Consider the following 24,017-nt stretch of genomic DNA (forward strand, 5'->3'; position numbering starts at 1 on the left):
AGTCTTCCTTCCTCAGCTCTTGAAGGCAGTGAGGTCTTGCTGTGGTACTGTTGGATGGATGCCAGGCTATTCTTCATATGCAATAAGTGATTATTCAACTGCAATGGTATCATAATCTGTCCTGCTGTTGTCCTCACCTGTTGATAGAAGAAACATTTTAAGCAGGGCCTGCAGATAGCAATAGAGAATGAATTTTATTTTTCTGCTCTTTAACCCAGTACTGTTGAGCCCAGTCGACGTACTGGCTCAGACCAGTTATCGTAACACAGTAGGTAAACTGTATCTTTCCTTGACTTGAGAGCTGACTCACTCAATAAACTCACCAAACAAATCAAGGGGCATTATTGTTGTGAGTTACATGCCAATTACTGTAATATCCCTGGAAGTTGCTTTCTCTTTCATTGAAAGATACAGCACAGAAATTTTAAACATTATTAAATCTGCTTCCATCACATTTTAAGACAGTGCATTCCAGATTGTAACAACTTTTGCCCCTCCTGTCTTCTGTGGTTCAGTTGCTGTCTCCATAATTTTACCAGTGCAGTGAAATGTGAAACATGTTTGGAGGTGATAGTGTCACATGGTAAAAAGAGGCTGTAGAACTCGCACTGCTGTCACCATTCCCTCAGGGCTCTGTGCTTTTATGGAATTGGTTTACTCTGTGTTCTAATATTGTTAAAGCGACATCTAACTGTTGAGGTATGCATCTTTATCCTCTTCACATAATTTTTTAAATTGAGAATGTGTAGACCCAAATCCATTGAATTAAAAGATAAAATGAATTGGAAAATATTAATTAGAAGACCCTGAAGAATCATAAAATCCTTACAGAAGGAGGCCAGTCGGCCCATTGACTCTGTACCGACCACAATCCCACCCAAACCCTATTCCCATAACCTCATATGTTTACCCTGCTAATCCCCCTGACACTGGCCATGCTAAATTGACCTATCAACCTAACCCGCATATCTTTGGTGTGTGGGAGGAAACTGCAGCACCTGGAGGAACCCCACGCAGATAAGAACATAAGAACATAAGAAATAGGAGCAGGAGTAGGCCATCTAGCCCTTCGAGCCTGCCCTGCCATTCAATAAGATCATGGCTGATCTGTTGTGGCTCAGTTCCACTTTCCCGCCCTCTCCCCATAACCCTTAATCCCCTCTCTTATCAAGAACCCATCAACCCGCTTCTTAAAAATATTTAGCGAGGCAGCCTCCACCACTTCAACGGGCAGAGAATTCCAGAGATTCACCACCCTTTGAGTGAAGAAGTTCCTCCTCAACTCCGTTCTAAACCGCCTCCCCTTTATCTTGAGGCTGTGCCCCCTAGTCCTACTGTCTTTTTTGAGCGGGAAGAGTCTCTCCACCTCTATCCTATCCATCCCATTCATCATCTTATACGTCTCAATGAGATCTCCCCTCATTCTTCTAAACTCTAACGAGTACAAGCCTAGTTTATTCAGCCTCTCCTCATAGCTCAATCCCCTCAACTCCGGTATCAGCCTAGTAAACCTCCTCTGCACTCCCTCCAGGGCCAAAATATCCTTGCGCAGGTGCGGCGCCCAAAACTGCACACAGTACTCCAGCTGCGGCCTCACCAATGCCCTATACAGCTGCAGCAAGACCTCCCTACTTTTATATTCAATCCCCCTCGCTATGAAGGCCAGCATTCCATTCGCCTTCCTGACCACCTGCTGCACCTGCAAGCTGGGTTTTTGCGACTCATGCACAAGGACCCCGAGGTCCCTCTGCACCGTCGCCTGCTGCAGTTTTTCGCCACGTAAGTAATAGTCCTTCCTACCATTCTTCCTACCAAAGTGGACCACCTCACACTTGCCAACATTAAATTCCATTTGCCATTTCCTGGCCCATTCACCCAGCCTATCTAGATCCTTCTGCAGACTCTCCACACCCTCCGCACAATTTGCCTTTCCCCCAATCTTGGTGTCATCAGCAAATTTCGACACCCTGCACTCGGTTCCCTCCTCCAGATCATCTATATAAATGGTAAATAGCTGAGGCCCCAGCACCGACCCCTGGGGCACCCCACTAGTCACCAACCGCCAATGGAGAAAGTGGAAACTCTGCACATACAGTGACCCGAGGCAGCGCTGCTAACCACTATGCTACCGTGCTGCCCCAAGCTTGAGTTTCTGGTGGTATTTGAGCTGAATTGATATTAAGTCCACAAATTTTTTCTCCAACCGTCATATTATTGAATTAATTTCATGCAGTAATGTCTAAGATTTTGTCTTCATTAGCATATCATGAAGCCTTAGGGAAAGGGCCATTTATAACTTTTAGATCCATGTGACCATAAATCTCAAGTTGTGCATGTTAATAGATCTTGCTGTCCAGATTTTAGGAATTCTCCATCAGTTACTAAGAATGATCCTCAAAACATTCAAACTGGAAAGATGGACCAATGACTCATGGCACAGAGTTGCTTGGATTTCAAGGGCCTGATTGGCAAGAAAAGGGACATAGGTAGTGCTGTAAACGTTTTGTTTGGTGTCCCATTAAGCAGTCTTGAGACTTGTGTGTTTAAACTTAAACTGTTTATCATTAATTGTTTACATATGCCAGCTACTGCCATGCATGGGTACTGCCTCCATGATGGCTCCTTCCAGATTCTACTCTCAACATCTACTATCATGTGACTCTATATATCATACTGAGTGTGGTGGTATTCTCAAGTCCCACATTAACCCTTGCTCTGCCAAATACTTTTATATTATAATGGCATGCTGCTATCATTTAAAGGCATACACTACAGGTCGCATTCCCTGCTGTAATGCCATATGTGACTCATTCTGCTTTACAAACAGTTTAGAGCAATGCTTGGTATTTGACTAACTGTTCTTGCTTTATCTACCTGAATGGACAACAAAGTCTAGTTTAAAATCTTTCTCAATTTAATTTCTTGGGTTCAATTGCCTGTTTCAATGCCATTTTGTTTATGTGATGTGGCCATTTTCTGGGTGACATGAAAAGGTGTAAAGAGGAGTTCGTTAATTCTTCTAAGAATCAATCAAGTTTCAAATACAGCACCAGAAAGGAGTGTTTAAATTCAGTCATGAGCTTTGAGAGGACTAGGAAGTCACCTAAGCTCCTCATTATTAGAATATTTAAATGATTCCCGCCTTATCTTAACTTTCAATTTTCCCCTGTTTGGCTTTCCGTTTTTGTTTTCCCTTTTGTTTTTGGATTAGACTGTTACAAATATGGCTGTTCTAAGATCATCCTGTCCTAACTTTTGAATGTGGATTTCTCTCTGTTTATGTATGCTGGTAAGGGATTGAGAGAACAGCCTTGGACACTTATCGCTCTGAATTAAATAAGTAAAATCCTGATTTTTCTCCCAAGAGAATTACTCAGACTAGTGAGGGGCTAGTCTGGCAGATAACATGAGGAGGGGAAAGTGGAATAAAGTCAGCTTGTCAATAAAGTGCATCAAGAATTTAAGATTATTAATGGATATTTTGTCTATAATAAACTACTAAAGTTAGCTGTGTGCAAATAGTACTTTAAACTAAGCCTGCCAACAATTTCCAAAGATTATGCTTTAAGGAAGTGGTATAAGAACAGAAAATGCTGGAATTACTCAGCAGGTCAGGCAGCATCTGAAGAGAAACAGTTAACCTTTTAGGTCAATGATCTTTCATCAGAATCAGTGACCATTGAGTTTGGGGAGGAGGCAGAGTAGGTGGTGCATATTTGGAACGTAGTCTGCTAATGTTTTATTTCAGATGTATTCTTTATGTAGTGAGGACTGTTGCAGAGTTATGGTTCTATCAGCTTTCCAATACTATACTAAATTAGAATCATAAAATCATACATGCAGAGAAGAAGGAGGCCATTCAACTCATTAGTCCCACTCATCGCTGTTCAATGGGGAACTTAAATAGTGAATGCTAGCAAACTGTTTAATTTTGGGAAATAACAGATTAACCCGATCTGTTCTTCAATCCAATCCATGGATTAAACATTTTATCTCAGACCATGGCAAGACGGGATTTGAATTTGATATTTTCCTGGTTTGTTCAGTTGGTTTACAAATTTTTCTCTTGAATTTTCCTCTTTTTTTCAGCTTTGTGCTTGCAATAAACGATTTGTCTTCTGACCGCACAGCAGCTGAGATCGCAAATCAGACAGTTATAATTAGTGACCTGTCAAAGAAGCTGACCCAGACCATCAATCTGGAAAAGTCTCTGGAAAAGTGAGTGCTGAAGAGTTAATGTCCCTTTATTTCCAATGCCTTTTTCTCTGCCCTCTTGTATGAATGTGTTGACTCCTTGCTTGGAACAGTTCCATAAAGATTAGTTAATCCCTGTCTCTCCCTGGTGATTGTCACATGTGAACCTTGGTCTTGAGATTGAATGTTGGCAAGGAATTTGACTTCAGGCATCAGAGCCAAGCCCAATCCGATCCTTGCCTAATGTCCAAAGTCTCAAACGTCTCCTTGCTTTTATTTTATTAAGCTGGCTACTGATATTGTTTCTATTGATCTCACTGCTTAGGATCAGCTAATCTGGCACAGACAGGGAATCGCACCACAAATCTTTCCTGATCTGTTTGCAGAGCTTAGTAATAGTTGGATTCAAAAGAATATTGTTAAATTGAATTATGTTGATTCAAGCTCAGTGTTCTTTAGCTTCAAGATTTAATTTTGAACATTTATGTATATTTTTTAAAACTGTCAGGACATGAGTGGTTTGATTTCCCTGAAATATATATTTGCTGTGTTTTTAAAATTTTTTTTATTGTATGTTTATTAAACTGAGTTTTTTTTTCCACCATTTTGACTGCCTAATGTGTGGTTTGCTGCCTCATAATTCCATTATATATCTACTCAACATTTAATTTAAGAATTCTTAACTGTGACCCTGTTTTCATATTTGTTATTTTAATTTATTCACGGGATGTGGGCATTGTGGCAAGGCCAAGAATTATTCCCCCATCCTTAATTGCTCATGAGGTAGTGGTGAACTGCCTTCCTGAACTTCTGTCATCTATATGGATACTCACAGTTTTTGTACAGTTGAATGGCTTACTAGGCCATTTCAGAAAACACATAACAACATTGCAAAGTGTCTAGTGTCTGGTGGTCTGGGCCAGATCAGACAAGAATGACGTTAGTGAACCAGTTGAATTTTTATGACAATCAATGGTCACCAACACTGATGAGAGTTTTTATTCTCGATTCATTTAATTTGTTAACTGAATTAAATTTCTCAACTGTTGTGGTGGGTGTTTGAATTTGTGTTTCCAGATTATTCAGGCTTCCGGGTTGCAACGATGTGGAGATGCCGGTGTTGGACTGGGGTGGGCACAGTAAGAAGTCTCATAACACGAGGTTAAAGTCCATCAGGTTTATTTGGAATCGTGAGCTTTTGGAGCTCATTCGCCTGCTGAAGGAACAGCGCTCCGAAAGCTCGTGATTCACCAGATAAACCTCTGGGTTACTAGTCCAGTAACATAACCACTATGCTGCGGTGTCTGATGTATGTGTCTTATGCCAACTTGTCATGAGTCAGGGCTCCTTTAAAAATGCAGCTGTTGAAAGTAAATGGATCAAAAGTTCATGAACAGTATGAGCTGTCTGCGCATCAGAAAAAAAGAGATTGAGTAATAATTTCTGCCTTCTTGGAAATCCCTGTAAATTTAAAAATAATTAAGATAGTAGACTGTCCTTTCATCTTGAGACCTGCAACTCGAAACCAGTTCTGAGACCAAATCTTCCCCTCTCTGGCTGTAAATGTTCATATGTTTAGGCAGTTTACAGCACAAAACATGTAGCACAGTAAAACATGTAGTGCAGTAAAACAAAAACCATTTGGCCTCTCAACTTTGCTCTTTTATTTTAACATTGACTTCCCATACCCCATTGCTATTACCAAAAGCCATTTAACATCTTTTGTTCTTTATTCATGTGATATGGATGTCACTGATGAAGCCAGCATTTTCTGCCCATTCCTATTTTCCCGTGAGAAGGTGGTGGTGAGTTGGCTTCTTGAACCACCAGTCCATGTGGCGTCAGTATACCCACGTTGCTTTTAGGGAGGGAGTTCCAGGATGTTTGCCCGCCAACAGGATAGAAATAAAGTTTCGAGTTAGAGTGCTGTGTGAGGGTAACTTGCAGCTGTTAGTATTTCCATGGGCCTGGTGCCCTTGTCCTTCCAGATGGTAGAGGTTATGTTTGACAAGTGCTATCAAAGGAGCTTTGTTGAGTCCTTGCAATGTACCTCTTAGTACGCATTGCTGGCACTATGCCAGTGGTGGAAGGAGTGAATGTTCTTGCATTGCAGAAGGAGCCATTCAGCTGATTGGGTCTGCACTGACGTTCAACAATATATTCTACCCAGGCCCTCTCCTCTGCCCTATTCTTGTAACCTAATACATTTACCATGGCTAATCCAGCTAGCCTATACGTCTTTGGACACTAAGGGGCAATTTAGCATGGCTAATCCACTTAACCTGCACATCTTTGAATTTTGGGAGGAAACCAGAGCACCTGAAGGAAATCCACACAGATACAGGGAGAGCGTGCAGACTCCAACAGATTGTGGTGGGTGGGGATGCCATTCTTCTCGATGGTGTGAAGCTTGTGCTGTAATTCTGTTTTGCTGCGATGATTGGCCTCCAACAACCAAACACAACTTCCTTTGTGCTAAGTATGAGTCCAGTTTGGAGTTTCCCTACCCAAGTTGTAGTGTGCCTTCAAGGGGTGGTGTGTCATGTCAACCAATTTTGATTCACTTTACATTTAAAGCAGAGTATGCACAGACGGCTCTTCAAGCTTTATACCAATGTATATCAGTTAACATGTGACTAGTCTTAATAAATGAACCCACAATGTGTTTACCCAATCTCTTATGAGTTAAAAAAAGTTAAAAGTAAAGTTTATTCATTTAGTTACAGGTAAGGCTTACATTAACACTGCAATGAAGTTACTGTGAAATTCCCCTAGTTGCCATAGTCCAGCGCTTGTTTGGGTCAATCCACCTAACCAGCACGTCTTTTGGTTTGTTGGAGGAAACCCACATAGACATGGGGAGAACGTGCAAACTTCATTCAGGCAGTGACCCAAACGAGGAATTGAACCCGGGTCCCTGACACTGTGAAGCAGCAATGCTAGACACTGTGCTACTGTGCTGCCTCAGTGATGTGATTGGTGCCTTTTATAAGATTATAAAAGTACAACAATGCCCCCACCCCATCTCCTAGCTGATCATCCATTGCTGAGTCGGTGCTGCTGGATAGCACTATTGGTGACACTTTCCATCACGATGATAATTGAGAGTAGACAGCTGGGGCAGTAATTGGCTGGGCTGGATTCATCTTACTTTTTGTGGACAGGCCATACCCGGAAAATTATCCATATTGTTGGGTAAAAACCAGTGTTGTAGCTGTACTGGAGCAGTTTGGCTAAAGCCATGGCTAGATCAGGAGCACAAGTTTTCAGCACCACAGTTAGGATGTTGTTGAGGCTTGTAGCATTCGCAGTAGCCACTGGGCTCAGTCATTTCTTGATAGAATGTGAGGTAAATTGAATTGGCTGAAATTTTGCATTTTTATTGATGAGGACCTTGGGAAAAGGTTGAGATGGATCAATTACTGAAAAATATAAACATTAACTGGTGACACTAACATTCCTACAAGGCTTGATTCTTTTAATTCCTGGATTTTGGAATTTCTTCCTTAAGTTTCTACATCTTACTACTTCTTTCACCACTTGTTTTCTTCTTTCTCCTCCTTAAGATGCTCCTTAATATCCACCTCTTTGACGAAGCTTGACCTGTCCTAATTTCTGCTAATGTGAGTCAGTGTCAAATTTTGTTGAATAATACATCTTAGAGATGTTTTATTAATTTAATGCTGTTTGAATGTTCCTATTGTTGCCTCAAATAAATTCAGTTAAAGTCCACCAACAACTCTAATTTCAAAGGAGGCTAAGAAAATTTGGCATGTCTGCTATGACTTAACTTCTATAGATGCACCATAGAAAGCATTCTTTCTGATTGTATCACAGCTTGGTATGGCTTTTGTTCTGACCAAGACTGCAAGAAACTACAAAGGGTTATCGACGTAGCCTAGTCCATCATCAAATGAGCCTCCCTTCCATTGATTCTTTCTATACTTCCCGCTGCCTTGGAAAAAGTCAGCAAAATCAAGAATCTCACGCACCCTGGACACGTCTCTTCCACTTTCTTCCGTGAGGAAAAAAACACAAAAGTCTGCAGTTATGTACCGACCGACTCAAGAACAGTTTCTTCCCTGCTGCCATCAGACTTTTGAATGGACCTACCTTACATTAAGTTGATCTTTCTCTACACCCTAGCTATGGTTGTAACACTACATCCTGCACCCTCCTTTCCTTCTACCCTATGTCGTCTCTGGACAGTATGCTTTGTCTACATCGTGTGCAAGCAATAATACTTTTCACTGAATCCCAGTACATATGACAATAATAAGTCAAATTAAATCAGTTTTAAGGATAGTTCATGGGCAAAAAGTGACATTGTACTGGTGCAGCTAGGGATGCTTTTATTTGAGGTAACTAGCTAAATATGTAGTTGTTATGCCACTGTTCATGCTTTGCGGAGAATGTCAATGCCCTCAGCTGCATGCATCACCTTGATTGCTCGTCTTATATGACCTAACAATAACTTAAAAGAAAAGCAGTGCTTCTGCATTGGAGATCAGATTTATGGCATTTATTAAAGGTTTGGTAGGATTGTAGAAAATCCCAGTTTGAATTCTGTATCATTAAAAAAATTCAATTTGACTTAATCATCACTGGAAATCAGTGATTATTAATAAATAAATTTAACTGGAGAAGGTAATTGCCAAAAATATTGGTAAAGATTTCTAAATCACAAAAAATGAATTTGTCTTATTCTGTAAACTTACTGATGCATAAATTAATTCAGAAGATTATGGCATTGGAACAGGAACTAATAAGCCCATAATCACATGTCAGTTTTGCAGTTAATCCCAGATATCCATTGATTCAGTATGACTGGGTAAATTGAGTGACCAATGAATGGTCTGTTCCTATTAATATATGTTCCTATGACCAATGAATGGTCTGTTTGTATGGTGACTGAATTATCCAGCCGTAATCTGTTGGGAAAATATATATTTTGTCTTTCAGACACAGAGTAACTGGACAGTCAATGTACTGCAGCGTATTTGATAATTGCATGTGAATCTCCACTAGAGGGAGTGTTACTACATTCCGAGGGGACCAAGAGCCTCTTGTCAAGTTAAACTATCCAACCAAAACCATCTGCAGAACCATTGTATCTGTGTGTGATTTATAAGTGCTGTGTTGTGGAGACTATCGAAAAGGTTTTCAATTACCCTTTTCCAAGTTCTGTTATATGAGTTTCTTAGCAGCATTTTGGGAAGTGTTCAATAGCAAGTTTTATTTATATAGCCCGGCCATAAGTACATAAGAACATAAGAAATAGGAGCAGGAGTAGGCCATCTAGCCCTTCGAGCCTGCCCCGCCATTCAATAAGATCATGGCTGATCTGTCGTGGCTCAGTTCCACATTCCCGCCCTCTCCCCATAACCCTTAATCCCCTCGCTTATCAAAAACCCATCAACCCGCGTCTTAAAAGTATTTAGCGAGGCAGCCTCCACCACTTCAACGGGCAGAGAATTCCAGAGATTCACCACCCTTTGAGTGAAGAAGTTCCTCCTCAACTCCATTCTAAACCGCCCCCCCTCCCCCTTATCTTGAGGCTGTGCCCCCTAGTCCTACTGTCCTTTCTGAGCGGGAAGAGTCTCCCCACCTCTATCCTATCCATCCCATTCATCATCTTATACGTCTCAATGAGATCTCCCCTCATTCTTCTAAACTCTAACGAGTACAAGCCTACTTTATTCAGCCTCTCCTCATAGCTCAACCCCCATAACTCCGGTATCAGCCTAGTAAACCTCCTCTGCACTCCCTCCAAGGCCAAAATATCCTTGCGTAAGTGCGGCGACCAAAACTGCACACAGTACTCCAGCTGCGGCCTCACCAATGCCCTATACAGCCGCAGCAAGACCTCCCTACTTTTATATTCAATCCCCCTCGCTATGAAGGCCAGCATCCCATTCACCTTCCTGACCACCTGCTGCACCTGCAGGCTGGGTTTTTGTGACTCATGCACAAGGACCCCGAGGTCCCTCTGCACCGTCGCCTGCTGCAGTTTTTCGCCACGTAAGAAATAGTCCTTCCTACCATTATTCCTACCAAAGTGGACCACCTCGCACTTGCCAACATTAAGTTCCATTTGCCATTTCCTGGCCCATTCGCCCAGCCATCTAGATCCTTCTGCAGACTCTCCACACCCTCCGCGCAATAAGCCTATGTGACTGGGTGCCGTTGGGGACCGGGAGCCTAGTTCAAGTTCTGTTGAAAACCAAGTGCCAGATTTAACATCTGAACAGAGAGGGAGAGGCAGTGGTTCTTGCTGCTTGCAGACTTTGCTGACTCAGAGACCCTAGACACAACATAAGGCCTTGAGATAGAGCAAAACAGAGACAAACAAATATCTTCTGCTGTGAACACCAAGGAAAAAGGCTGTTCTCTGCTAGCTACCAGGTAGGATGGTGATGGGGGCGTGTTCTCTGGCTGAAGAGGCAGCCACTGTAGAAATTGAAGGACTGAAAATTCACGCTGGCTTGTCTGGAAGAAGGAGCCACTGGAGTGGGTCTTGCTGCTAGAAATCAGTTCCAGTGATTCTCAGAAGACTGAGAGAAATTACTTTTGACAGACACTGGACGTTACAACTTGGTGAAGTGGAAGGAAGTGAGCCTGTTGGAACCTGGGAAACTTTGTACACAAAAACACAAGAAATAGAAGCAAGAGTCGACCACACACCCCATTGAGCCTGTTCTACCATTCAGTAGGATCAGGTCTGACCTTGGGCTTTAGTTCCATTTTCCTGCCTGCTCCCCAAATACTCCTAATTCCCCAAGAGACCAAAATCTGTCTATCCCATCCTTAAATGTATTCAGCAATGGAACATCCACAATTGTTTATGATTTACATATGTACGTAGATGATTTGGAGTGAAGGACCAAGTGTAGTGTGTCAAAATTTGCAGATGGCGCTAAGTGTGCAGAGGATGCTGAAAGTCTGCAAAGGAATATAGATAGTCTAAGTGAGTGCGCGAGGTTCTGGCAGATGGAGTACAATGTTAGCAAATGTGAGGTCATCCATTTTGGTAGCAATAACAACAAAATGTACTATTATTTAAATGGTAAAAAATTGCAGCATGCTGCTGTGCAGAGGGACCTGGGTGTCCTTTTGCAAGAATCACAAAGAGTTGGTTTATGGTTGCAGCAGGCAATTGAGAAGGCAAATGGAATTTTGTCCTTCATTGATGGAAGGATGGAGTTTAAAAACAGTGGGGTTATGTTGCAGCTGTATAAGGTACTGTTGAGGCCACACCTGGAGTACTGTGTACAGTTTTAGTCTCCTTACTTGAGAAAGGATATACTGGCACTAGAGGGGGTGCAGAGAAGGTTCACTCGGTTGATCCTGGAGTTGAGAGGGTTGGCTTATGAGGAGAGTCTGAGTAGACTGGAACTATACTCATTGGCATTCAGAAGAATGTGGGGAGATCTTATAGAAACATATAAGATTATGAAGGGAATAGATAAGACAGAAGCAGGGACGTTGTTTCCGCTGACGGGTGAAACTAGAACTAGGGGGCAAAATAAAGGGGAGCAGATTTAGGACTGAGTTGAGGAGGAACTTCTTCACACAAAGCGTTGTGAATCTGTGGAATTCCCTGCCCAATGAAGAAGTTGAGGCAACCTCATTAAATGTTTTTAAGGCAAAGATAGATAAGTTTCTGAACAGTAAAGTAATTAAGGAATATGGTAAGTGGAGCTGAGTCCATGAAAAGATCAGCCATGATCTTGTTGAATGGCGGAGCAGGCTCGAGGAGCCAGATGGCCTACTGCTGCTCCTAGTTCTTATGTTCTTAATATGTAATTGAGGATTCCAAAGATTCACAACCCTTTTAGTGAAGTCATTCTGTCTTATCTTAATCCTAAATAATTATCCCCTTATCTTGAAATTATCACAGAATCCTACAGTGCAGAAGAAGACCATTCAGCCCATCGAGTCTGCACTGACCACAATCCCTCCCAGACCCTATCTCCATAACCCCATTCATTTACCCTAGTTAGTCCCTCTAATACTAAGGGACAATTTAGCATGGCCAATCAACCTAACCCGCACATCTTTAGGCTGTGGGAGGAAACTGAAGCACCCGGAGGAAACCCACGCAGACACGAGGAGAATGTGCAAACTCCACACAGACAGTGAACCGAGTCGGGAATCGAATCCAGATCCCTGGGGCTGTGAGGCAGCAATAGTAACCACTGTGTCACCATGCTGTCCCCAGTGTTATGCCCCAGTGTTTTCAATTCCCCGACTCGTGGAAACAATTACTTAGGGTCTACCTGTCAGGTCCCTTCAGAGCTTAGTAGGTTTCAATGGGATTATCTCTCATTTTTCTAAAGTTCAAAGAACAAAAACCAAATTTATTCAGCCCCTTATCCCAGGCATCAATTTAGTGAGCCTTCAGTGTACTCCTATGAAAATATGTCCTTTTTTTAAAGGACTAGAGTGCAGCATAATGTATAAATGTGGTGTTAGGGAGTTAAGGGGTGATATCATTTCTGTAGTTTACTTAGTAGGCAACTAATATATTTATATTTACACAACAACAAAAAATGCTGGAATTACTCAGCAGGTGAGGCAGCATCTGTAGAGTAAAATAGAGTTAATGTTTCAGGTTGATGACCTTTCATCAGAACTCACCTTCACATTAACAGGTTCATCTGCTTTGATGAAAAGTCATGATGAAAAGTAAAAGTCATTTGATGAAAAGTAACATGAAACGTTAACACAGGTTCTCTGCCCAACCTGCTGCATATTTCCAGCATTTTTGTTTAATTTCATGTTTCCAGCATCACAATATTTTGCTTTTCTATTGTTTATTTGATGTTGATATTAATTTTTGTTACAGTAGAAGTATAAAAATGTAAAATCTTGTCAGGTGATCTTTTGAATCAGTCACTGGGAATTTGAATCCCTATTTAAAAGATTTTGGTCTCTAGGAAGATCATAATAGTTTGGGGTCAAGGCATGTATTTTGAATAGGTTGCACCTACATCAATAATGGTGACCATTATGCAAATAATGACAAAATGTACCATTCACCAGTACTGACATCACTTGGCCCGAAGGGAATGAAATTGCAGCAAGTTTAATGCTTTGTTTTGTTTTAAGGGATTTATTGGAAACAGATTCCCAACTCATTTCAGCAAAGGCAAAAGCAGAATGCAAAAAGCAGAATGCGGACTTCTTCACAAAAAAGATGAATGAATGGAGCCAGTTGAGCCGAAGTTTAGAGGTCAGTGTTCTGATTACAGTTTCAAGGCTCGTTGTTTAATAGTCCAATCTACAGACCTCCCTGGAATGGGTTTTTATCAGTTTTCAAACGGTTTTCTAGAGGGAAGAACTCCAGAAATTCAAGTGGCCCAAAGTTTTATTTAATCACGTTCTGAATCCACGCTCATGTCAGGTTTAATGCAAACAAAGTGGATTAAATTTAATGTTCTTCAAAGCAGCAAAAAGGTCTGTTGAAGACCATTAAATGTTCTCGAATTGGTTTGCAGGGGAGGGTAGAAATTAACCAGGTCTACACAATGAAACTTGCTGCAGGTGCATGTGTGTGGATGCTGGATCACGACAAGATCAACTTGCCTCTGATGCCTTCTCCTATGGTCAAATGACCAGTTGACTGTCACTATCTCCAAAAATAAACACGTGGGAGTGGTATCAAACCCAACGTATTACTATTTCCAAACATCTGCCAGTGCTGCTGTGCAACAGCCAGTATGGATTGAAGTTCTGGAGAGCAGCTTAAACTTTTTTATATTTTTCTCCTTTTTCTTGAGAGGGAAACCTTTTGCATTTCTCCACCGTGGAATGACAGAGGTTAGAGTGATTCATTGGAACTAGATATCCATTAGTACTGTTAATAGTGAATTGCTATTAATAGTGAAGCGTGGACATTGGAGAGAGCTTTAAATTGGGTACTCTGCTCTTGCAGTAAAACACAAAGGCCGTTTGACCAATCTTCTTAGATCTACCCCCACCCCACCCTCCCACCCAACTTGTAGCCCAGCAGGAAATCTGTACTTCCAGAAGAGGTTGAGGGGGTGAAGTGGAGGTCAATGTTAATCACTAACACTAGATGTTAAGTGAGAGGACATTGTGAGCCCAACAGTCCAAGGGAGCTCAATTAGCTTCCATGGAGGTAGATAACATGGATGTTATCTTGCTTCTAAATAACATACAAAATTTGGGCAATATTTTTAATGTATTGATGGAATCATGCAGTAAATAGCAGGGTAGGAGAAGTGTGAGATTTTAAAGGTCTAAATGTTCTTGTGTAATTTTGAAAATTGTAAAGCTGCTTTTCAAATTGGAAGTAATTTTTGATATCCTACTCTGCCACCTGGGACTTTTATTGAACATAGAACACTACAGCACAAACAGGCCCTCCGGCCCACAAGTTGCGCTGATCATATCCATACCTACCAAGCCATAGAACTATCTGTAACTTCCAATGCCATTAGATCCCATATACTCATCCAGAAGTCTTTTAAAAGACCCCAGCGAGTTCGCCTCTACCACCACCGACGGCAGCCCATTCCACTCACTCACCACCCTCTGAGTGAAAAACTTTCCCCTAACATCTCCTCTGTACTTGCATCCCAGCACCTTAAACCTGTGTCCTCTCGTAACGACCATTTCAGCCCTGGGAAATAGCCTCCGAGAATCCACCCTATCTATTCCTCTCAACATTTTATAAACCTCTATCAGGTCGCCTCTCAACCTTCGTCTCTCCAGGGAGAAGAGACCTAGCTCCCTCAACCTATCTTCGTAAGGCATGCCTCCCAATCTAGGCAACATCCTTGTAAATCTCCTCTGCACCCTCTCAAATTATTTCAGCACTGCTACCTGCTCTCTCTCTTTCTCTCTCTCTTCCACCCTCACCCCCCCCCCCCCTCATTCTTTTGCTGTTACTGTGTGATATTTGCATTTTGCTTTGTGCCTTATCATGAATCATAGAATCCCTACAGTGTAGAAGAAGGCCATTTGGCCCATCAAATCTGCACCAACACAATGCAACCAAGACCCTATCCCTGTAACCCCGCATGGCAATGCTGCTAGTCCCCCTGACACTAAGGGGCAATTTTCCATGGCCAATCAACTTAATTGGCACATCTTTGGAGAGCAGAAGGAAACCAGAGCAACCAGAGGAAACCCACACTGACACGGGGAGAAAGTGCAAACTCCACACAGTCACCCAAGGCTGGAAATGGAACCTGGGTCCCTGGCATTGAGGCAGCAGTGCTAACCACTGTGCCATATCACTTACCTGACGAAGAAGCAGCGTTCTGAAAGCTAGTAGCTTTTGCTACCAAATAACCTGTTGGACTTTAACCTGGTGTTGTGAGATTTCTTACTGTGTTTACCCCAGTCCAACGCCGACATCTCCATATTATGACTACCATTGTGATGCCCCAGGAAAGGAATGAAATGCATTGCATCCTAACAGAGTCTACTATATTTGTTCTCTTTTTCCCCTTCTTATAAGATGTATTAACTGTGAGGCTTTGAAATGTTGTTTTCATGTTTAAACTTTGACTATTTTTCTTTTAAAAGAACGATCTAAAGCAGGTTGGATTTGATGCATCTCTGGATCATCATTCGTTAGTGGAACTCTCTGAGGTAGGTATGAGAGTGTAAATTATTGAATTAATGAAGTATTGACCAGTGTGGGTCATTTTGAGATTTTTTTTAATCCAATGTATTATATAAAATTCACACCCAAAATAAAAATTGATATAAAAATTGTGTAATTGCAGTAAGTGAGAATTGAATTCTTCTGTTCGGTACTGGTGAAGGCTTTTTTTGTTGTTCAGTGTTGTCCACATTTGTGGTTGTCCATGTTTATAACTAATGCATAAATATGTTATGCATTTGATAATCTGTTTAGGATGTGCTTTATTAAAAAAGCCAGGACTTGAATTCTTAGTGTGTTTTGTTGGCAAAGGGCTAAGAATATGTGAACCCAGCAGTATTTAGTTTATCTTGATTTAACCTTTCAGGGGCCTGAAATGGATTGTCTGGCAGCAAGGTCGTTAATGATCAATTTTGAGCTCTGACTCCGTTGAATAATGTGTTGAGAAATTGAGAAAAAGAAGAAAAAATTGTGTCTATGACAGGGGTCAGGTAGAAAATACAATTGCAAACCAATTGAATGTAAAACATTTTAGAGGAGCGGTGCAGAAGCACAGAAAATAAGCAGAGGGAATTTGAAAAGAGAGTAGTAGCTAGCATGGAAGGGAACCCCAAAGTCTTCTGTAGGCATATAAATAATAACAGGGTGATAAAAGGAGGAGGCAGGTCACTGAGGATAGGTCTAAATGAATACTGCATCTGTCTTTATGAAGGAAGTTGACACCCAAGCCATGGTAAAAGATGAGGTAATTCATACTGTGCTGTACCAGATTTGTGAGCAAAGTTATGACACATAGAATAAAAGGGACAGTGACAACATGGGTACAAAATTGGCTGAGTGACAGGAAATGGAAAGTAGTGGTTAATGGATGTGTCTTGTGCTGGAGGAATATTTGCAGTGGAGATATATAACATATATCTTCCCTGATATATATTAACGAGCTATTAATGCAAGTAGCATTTGTGCCACACAAGTGCCAGGCAATGACCACCTTCAGTGATGTGAAGATGTTGGCATTGGACTACGTTGGGCACAGTAAGCAGTCTCTCAACACCAGGTTAAAGTCCAACAGGTTTGTCTGGTATAACGAGCTTTTGGAGTGCTGCTCCTTGATCAGGTGAGTGGAGAGGTGGATTCACAAACACTGCACATATAGACAGAGACTCAATTTCAAGTTAATGGTTAGAATGCGAGTCTTTACAGGCAATCAAGTGACAGTGGTGAGGTAAGGGTTGAAATATGTTTTGGTTTCTGTGTGTGTGTGTGTTCAGTTGTTTCAAGATCCAGTTCAGTTCAGTGTGTTCAAGTTCAGTCAGAGCCTGGCTGAGAAGCCAGTCACCATGTTTGCTTTCTTTTCGCTTCTGTCATGTAAATCTTTTAAGTTCTGTTCAATGAATGAAAAGCATTTTTAGAACTTGTATCAAGTGCTGTCCCCTTGTCTGTTCAAACGAATGAATAGACCCAATAGCTGGGGAAGGAGTGAGTGGGTGGTGATGTAGAAACAATATCTGTCAAATGGGGGTAAGAGGATAGAGTCTAATTGCTCTATTTCTTTGTGTTCTAGAGGCTGGAAAATGTGAAGAAGGAAGTAGAATCTTTGAATGCAAAACTGAAATCCTACCTTGACTTGACACCAGTAAGTGCTGTGCATCTGTTTTATAGGCAAGATTAGGAACTGGTGTAGGGAGTTCAACTTTATGCCAAATGCATCTTCTCTTGTACAGTTTAATTAAGATGTGACTTCTAATTCTTTGTTTCTGTGCAAGAGTAACTCTTATTTTGCAGTGTTGAACTTGTGTTTTGCAGAATTTCTACAGTGCCAAAGTGAAAATTGAGGAAACAAAACTGGAGCTGGTAAGTGTTTATCTCAACTTAGATTTTTACTTCATCTATTTATAACTACTGTTCTCCATTCCTGGTTTCCTTCACAAACACCCTATTCAGAATAAGCTCAAAGTTGTACTTTTCTGACTTTATCATTGTATGTTTCTGCAACTAGTCTGTGCACCGTCCCTTTAAATGTTCCTGGTTGTTTGTTCTTTGACCTCCTCACAGGTAGGTTGGTGAACTCAGCAAGAATTGGTTTGACTGTTCTGTGTGTGTTGCAGCTTTATACCTTTTGTGTTTGACACTGCTGTATCTGTTACTATTTGTGTATGTGATGTTTCTTCTCATCTGCACTGCTGAAGCAAATTGATTGTGTTTCCTCTTAAAGAGGATCTTTCTTATCTGGATTCTTCTGGAATCATGCAGCCCAAAAGGCACCATACTCTGTAGTTTTTGCCTGTAAATAAACTCATTTTCAACGGGAATGGCATTTGAGGCAACAATGGGCTCAGATCTGTGATCTGAGGATATGAAACATCCATGCCTGATTGCTTTCCAGGCAGTGTGGATATCAAGTGTTGGATTAGCCGTGATAATCTTCACAACGGGAGAATGTTGGCAGTGATTGGCTAGGCCATATCTTTTTAAACATGAGAATGTGGGACTCTCTACATGTATTTACATGTTTCTGGGGCTCATGTCTTAACTTTCAAGAGATGATTTTAAAATTTAAAGTTTATTTATTGGTGTCACAAGTAGGCTTGTGAAGTTACTGTGAAAACCCCTAGTTGCCACACTCTGGCGCCTGTTCGGGTACACTAAGGAAAATTTAGCATGGCCAGTGCACTAACCAGCATATCTTTCACACTGTGGGAGGAAACCGGAGCGCCTGGAATAAACCCATGCAGACACGGGGAGAATGTGCAAATTCTGTACAGAGGGCAATTGAATCTGGGTCCCTGGCACTGTGAAGCAGCAGTGCTAACCAGTGTGCCACCATCAACAAGGCATAAATCAGATCCAGGCCAAAGTTACCCATTTGAATCATCCCCATCCACCTCCTTAATCATACACTGCTTCCAATAGCAATTCACAGTGGCTCCAGTTTGTATGACTAGGATGTACTGTAGTAGCTCACCAAGGCTCCTTTGACTGAATCTTCTGAATCTATGATCGCTACTATTAAAAGGACAAACAGCAGATGCATGGGAACACCACCACCTGCAAGATCCTCTCCAAATCATGCACCATCCTGACTTGGAACTATGTTATTGTTCCACAACTGTCATTGGATCAAAATCGTGGAACTCCCTTTGAAACAGCACTGTGGGTATACCTATTCCATATGGACTGCAGTGTTTTAAGATGGCAGCTCATGATCACCTCAAGTGTAATTGGGGATCAGCAATAAATGCTGACCTGGCCAGTGACATTCACGCCCCATGAAAGAATTCAAGCAAAGGATTGGCCTACTACCATTGAAACTCTGCCATGGGCACCACTGGCAACTGAGGGGAAAGCTGTATGATTACTGACACCACTGACCATCACCTTTCCTCTCAACACTAAGTACTATCACTAGAACCTGCTGTTATTTTGTCATTGACAGTTGCATAAATGTGGTTCAATGACTTGTCTGTTTTTGTTTAATTGAGCGATTCCTAGTAAATTTAATTTGTTCTGTGATAAAGTAACAGTAAACAAACTGCCAGGGTCTCTGTAAAAAAAACCAAGAAGAACAGTTAAACATAATCTTTTGAAAAATAAAATTGATTTTTCTTCCAGAACAAAGTTGATCATCTTCTTTCTGAGAAAATGGATAATCTGAGGTGTGGATCGCCTGAAGTGAATCTACTCAAATGAATTGAAAACTGACATTGGATCAATTTTTTCTTTCCTGACATGAAGCATGCAAGACTATTATTGTTTATGTGCCTGTAACTTTGACTAGCATTCTAAAACAATAGAGTTCATATATTTGTATATTTTTTAAAATTTGCAACGCTAACAAAAGGTTATTAACAAGCTTGGATCTGTGATGCTCATGTGATGTAGAATTAGAATATTCCTTTCATGAGAAAATGCGGATGACATTTAGTGTGCCAAAGCCTCATAAATAGCTCAACTGTTGATGCTGTTGGAAAAAATGTTACCTGGCTTATAGCCAATGTTCTGCCAGTTAAGGCTTCCACATTGATTGTTCCTTGTTAGCACAATAATTTTATTAAATTACAATGGCTGATGAACTCAATAAGGATGATATGGTCTTGGATTTAATGTTTTCAAACTACCAACAGTTGATATTCCTGATTGTTATATACTTCTCATCCCCATTTTCCCTCCTTATTTCTATCTCAATTGTATCCTTTTCCACCTTGTGTGAAGGATTGACTCTGATCCCCATTGCATCTTATGATTATGCTGGCAGGTTGTTTGATGATGTTGAGTGACTATCATAGTCTAGCTTGATTCTGTCTTCACACATACCCTTTTCAACAATAGACAGTCTACGAAACAGAAATGGGACTTTTTTTTTAGTAAAAAGTCTGACAACACCAGGTTTTAGTCCAACCTATTTATTTGATAATATACTTGCAAGCTTTCGGGTTAGCCCCTTCGTCAGGTGAACATTCACCTGACGAAGGGGCTAACCCGAAAGCTTGCAAGTATATTATCAAATAAATAGGTTGGACTAAAACCTGGTGTTGTCAGACTTTTTACTGTGTTTACGCCAGTCCAACGCCGGCATACCCACATCATGACTTTTTTTTACCCATAGCCTCCTAGGGAAATAGGTAACAACAGAACTCCCACTATTAACATTGCTCACATCACCATTTGTTTGAATTTGATGGATGTTTATACCAGTCCTAGGTTGCGTTGTGTGCTTATGGTGGTATTAGGGAATGTGTCTTCCCTTTCATGTTTGTATATGTAGAAACATTACCTTGTCCCTGTATGAATGCTAATTTGAATAAGTTGTTTTAGGTTTCTTGTATTTATACCATCTCTATTCTTTTCAGTGACAGAACAACAAGTTTGTGTGGCAAAAGACTGGTGCATCCAGTATTGTGCAGAAGCAAATAAACGTAACTAATAAGTAACTGTGGCAGACTTTGAATATTTACTGCGCTGTTTTAAAGCTGAACATTCACCATAGGATGTATGCATACAAGGATGAGAAAAAATTGTTCAATCCATTGAACTTCAATACATCTTAGCTCTACTATTCTACTTGATAAAATGCTCCTAATGTTTGAGTTAAGTCATCATCCCTAATTATTACTGCTAACATGACAAAAATTGAATTATAACCTATGTTTTTATTTTGATTTGATTTATGATTGTCACATGTATTAGTATACAGTGAAAAGTATTGTTTCTTGCACATTATACAAAGCATACCATATATAGAGAGGGAAAGAAGTGCAGAATGTAGTGTTACAGTAATAGCTAGGGTGTCGAGAAAGATAAATTTAATACAAGGTAGGTCCATTCAAAAGTCTGATGGCAGCAGGGCAGAACCTGTTCTTGAGTTGGTTGGTATGTGTCCTCAGACTTTTGTACCTTTATGCCAATGGAAGAAGGTGGAAGAGAGAATGTCTAGGATGCATGGGGTCCTTGATTATTTCCAAGGCATGGGAAGTGTAGACAGAGTCAATGAATGGAAGGCTGGTTTGTGTGATGGACTGGGCTTCGTTCACAATCCTTTGTAGTTTTTGGACTGAGTCTTAGACTGAGCAGAAACCATACAAAGCTGTGATACAACCAGAAAGAATATTTTCTATGGTGCATCTGTAAAAGCTGGTGAAAATCGTGGCTGACATGCCGAATTAGAACATAGAACATAACAGCGCAGAACAGGCCCTTCGGCCCACGATGTTGCGCCGACCAGTTAAAAAACAATGACCCTCTAACCTAAACCAATCCCTTTTCATCCATAAACCTATCCACGGATCTCTTAAACGCCCCCAAACTAGGCGCATTTACAACTGCAGCAGGCAGGGCATTCCAATCCCTCACCACCCTCTGGGTAAAGAACCTACCCCTGACATCTGTCCTATAACTACCCCCCCTTAATTTTCTTAGCCTTCTTAGAAAGTAGAGCTGTTGGTGAGCTTTCTTAACTATAGCATCAGCATGGAGGGACCAGGACAGGTTATTGGTGACCTGAACATCCTAGAAACTTGAAGCTCTCGACCATTTCCCTTCACCCCATTGATTTGGCCAGGGGCATGTACTCCACTATGCTTCCTGAAGTCAATGACTCTGTCCTTCATTTTGATCACCTCTCTAACCTGTGCTTAACTCTGTTGACTCGCATTGTTTGCACCTACAAAGACTTGCATTCCAACCATTATCTTGTAATTGAGCTTGTGTCTATATATGTCCTGCTTATTAACTTAATTCTCCACTTACCTAGTGAAAAGACAGTGCTCTGAAAGCTCGTGCTACCAAATAAACCAGTTGTACTTTAACCTGGTGTTGTGGGACCTGGTCTTACTGAGCCTACCCCAGTCCAACACCGGCATCTCCACTTCATTTTGTTGACATTAAGGGACAGTTTATTGTTATTGCACCAGTACACCAGATTCTCCATCTCTTTTCTGTACTCTGTCTCATCATTGTGTCATCAGCAAACCTGAAAATTGAATTGGAGGGGAATTTGGCTGCACAGTCATAGGTGTATAAGGAATATAGTCAGGGACTGAGGACACAGCCTTGTGGGGCACCAATGTTGAGGATGATCATGGAGAAGGTGTTGTTGTCTAGCTTTACGGATTGCAATCTGTGGGTTAGAAAGTTCAGGATCCAGTTGCAGAGGGAGGAGCCGAGCCCCAGGGCACAGAATTTGGAGATGAGTTTTGTAGGAATAATGGTGTTGAAAGTTGAGCTGTAGTCAATAAATAGGAGCCTGATGTGTGTCTCTGTTGTCTAGGTGTTACAAGGTTAAGTATAGGGCCTGCATGGGAGGTTAATTAGGAAGGTTCAGTTGCTAGGTATACATAGAAAGGTAGTAAATTGGATTAGACATTGGCTCAATGGAAGAAGCCAGTGAGTGGTAGTGGAGAATTGCTTCTGAGTGGAGGCCTGTGACTAGTGGTGTGCCACAGGGATCAGTGCTAGGTCCATTGTTGTTTGTCATCTATGGGTGGCACGGTAGCACAGTGGGTAGCACTGCTGTTTCACAGCTCCAGGGTCCTGGGTTTGATTCCTGGCTCGGGTCACTGTCTGTGTGGAGTTTGCACATTCTCCTCAGGTCTGCGTGGGTTTCCTCCCACAGTCCAAAGATGTGTGGGTTAGGTTGATTGGCCAAGCTAAAAAATTGCCCCTTAGTGTCCCGGGATGCGTAAGTTATGCGTAAGTTAATATGTAGGGATATGGGGGTAGGGCCTGGGTGGGATTGTGGTCAGTGCAGACTCGATGGGCCGAAGGGCCTCTTTCTGCACTGTAGGGTTCTATGATTCATATCAATGATCTGGATGATAATGTAAATTGGATCAGCAAATTTGCTGATGATACAAAGATTGGATGTGTAGTGGACAGTGAAGAAGGTTTTCAAAGCTTGCAGAGGGATTTGAACCAGCTAGAAAAATGGGCTGAAAATGGCAGATGGAGTTTAATGCAGACAAGTGTGAGGTATTGCACTTTGGAAGAACAACCAAGGTAGAACATACATGGTAAAAGGTAGGACAATGAAGAGTGTAGTAGAACAGAGGGATCTGGGAATACAGATACATAATTCCCTAAAAGTGGCGTCACAGGCAGATAGGGTTGTAAAAAGTGCTTTTGGAACATTGGCCTTTATAAATCAAAGTATTGAGTATAAGGGTTGGAATGTTATGGTGACGTTGTGTAAGACATTGGTGAGGCTGAATTTAGAGTATTGTGTGCAGTTTTGTCACCAAATTACAAGAAGAATATTAATAAGGTTGAAAGAGTACAGAGAAGGTTTACAAGGATGTTGGCAGGACTTGAGAAACTGAGTTACAGAGAAAGGTTGAATAGGTTAGGACTTTATTCCCTGGAGTGTAGGTAGAAGAATGAGAGGAGATTTGATAGAGGTGTATAAAATTATGATGGGTATAGATAGAGTGAATGCAGGCAGGCTTTTTCCACTGAGGCTTGGAGAGAAAAAAACTAGACATGGGTTAAGGGTGAAGGGGAAAAGTTTAAAGGGAATATTGAGGGGGGGGTTCTTCACACACAGTGGTGGGAGTGTGGAATGAGCTGCCAGATGAAGTGGTAAATGCAGGCTCACTTTTAACATTTAAGAAAAACTTGGACAGGTACATGGATGAGAGGGGTGTGGAGGGATATGGTCCAGGTGCAGGTCAGTGGGACTAGGCAGAAAAAT

The 24,017-nt window shown here is 41.3% G+C and overlaps 1 protein-coding gene across 1 annotated transcript in view; it reads left to right on the forward strand.

Moving 5' to 3' along the window:
- Positions 1-20,190, forward strand: part of haus1 (HAUS augmin-like complex, subunit 1) — a 37,980-nt gene extending 17,790 nt beyond the window's left edge. The window contains exons 4-9 of the mRNA XM_080197461.1: positions 4,090-4,218; positions 13,306-13,429; positions 15,754-15,819; positions 17,397-17,468; positions 17,639-17,686; positions 19,445-20,190. Of these exons, the coding sequence (XP_080053587.1) occupies positions 4,090-4,218; positions 13,306-13,429; positions 15,754-15,819; positions 17,397-17,468; positions 17,639-17,686; positions 19,445-19,522 (517 nt within the window). The 3' untranslated portion in view covers positions 19,523-20,190. The remainder of the gene's footprint in view (positions 1-4,089; positions 4,219-13,305; positions 13,430-15,753; positions 15,820-17,396; positions 17,469-17,638; positions 17,687-19,444) is intronic.
- The last annotated feature ends 3,827 nt before the right edge of the window (positions 20,191-24,017 follow it).

This window comes from Carcharhinus amblyrhynchos, chromosome 1 (assembly GCF_965287045.1).
Source record: "Carcharhinus amblyrhynchos chromosome 1, sCarAmb.v2.hapA, whole genome shotgun sequence".
Lineage (NCBI taxonomy): Eukaryota > Metazoa > Chordata > Chondrichthyes > Carcharhiniformes > Carcharhinidae > Carcharhinus > Carcharhinus amblyrhynchos.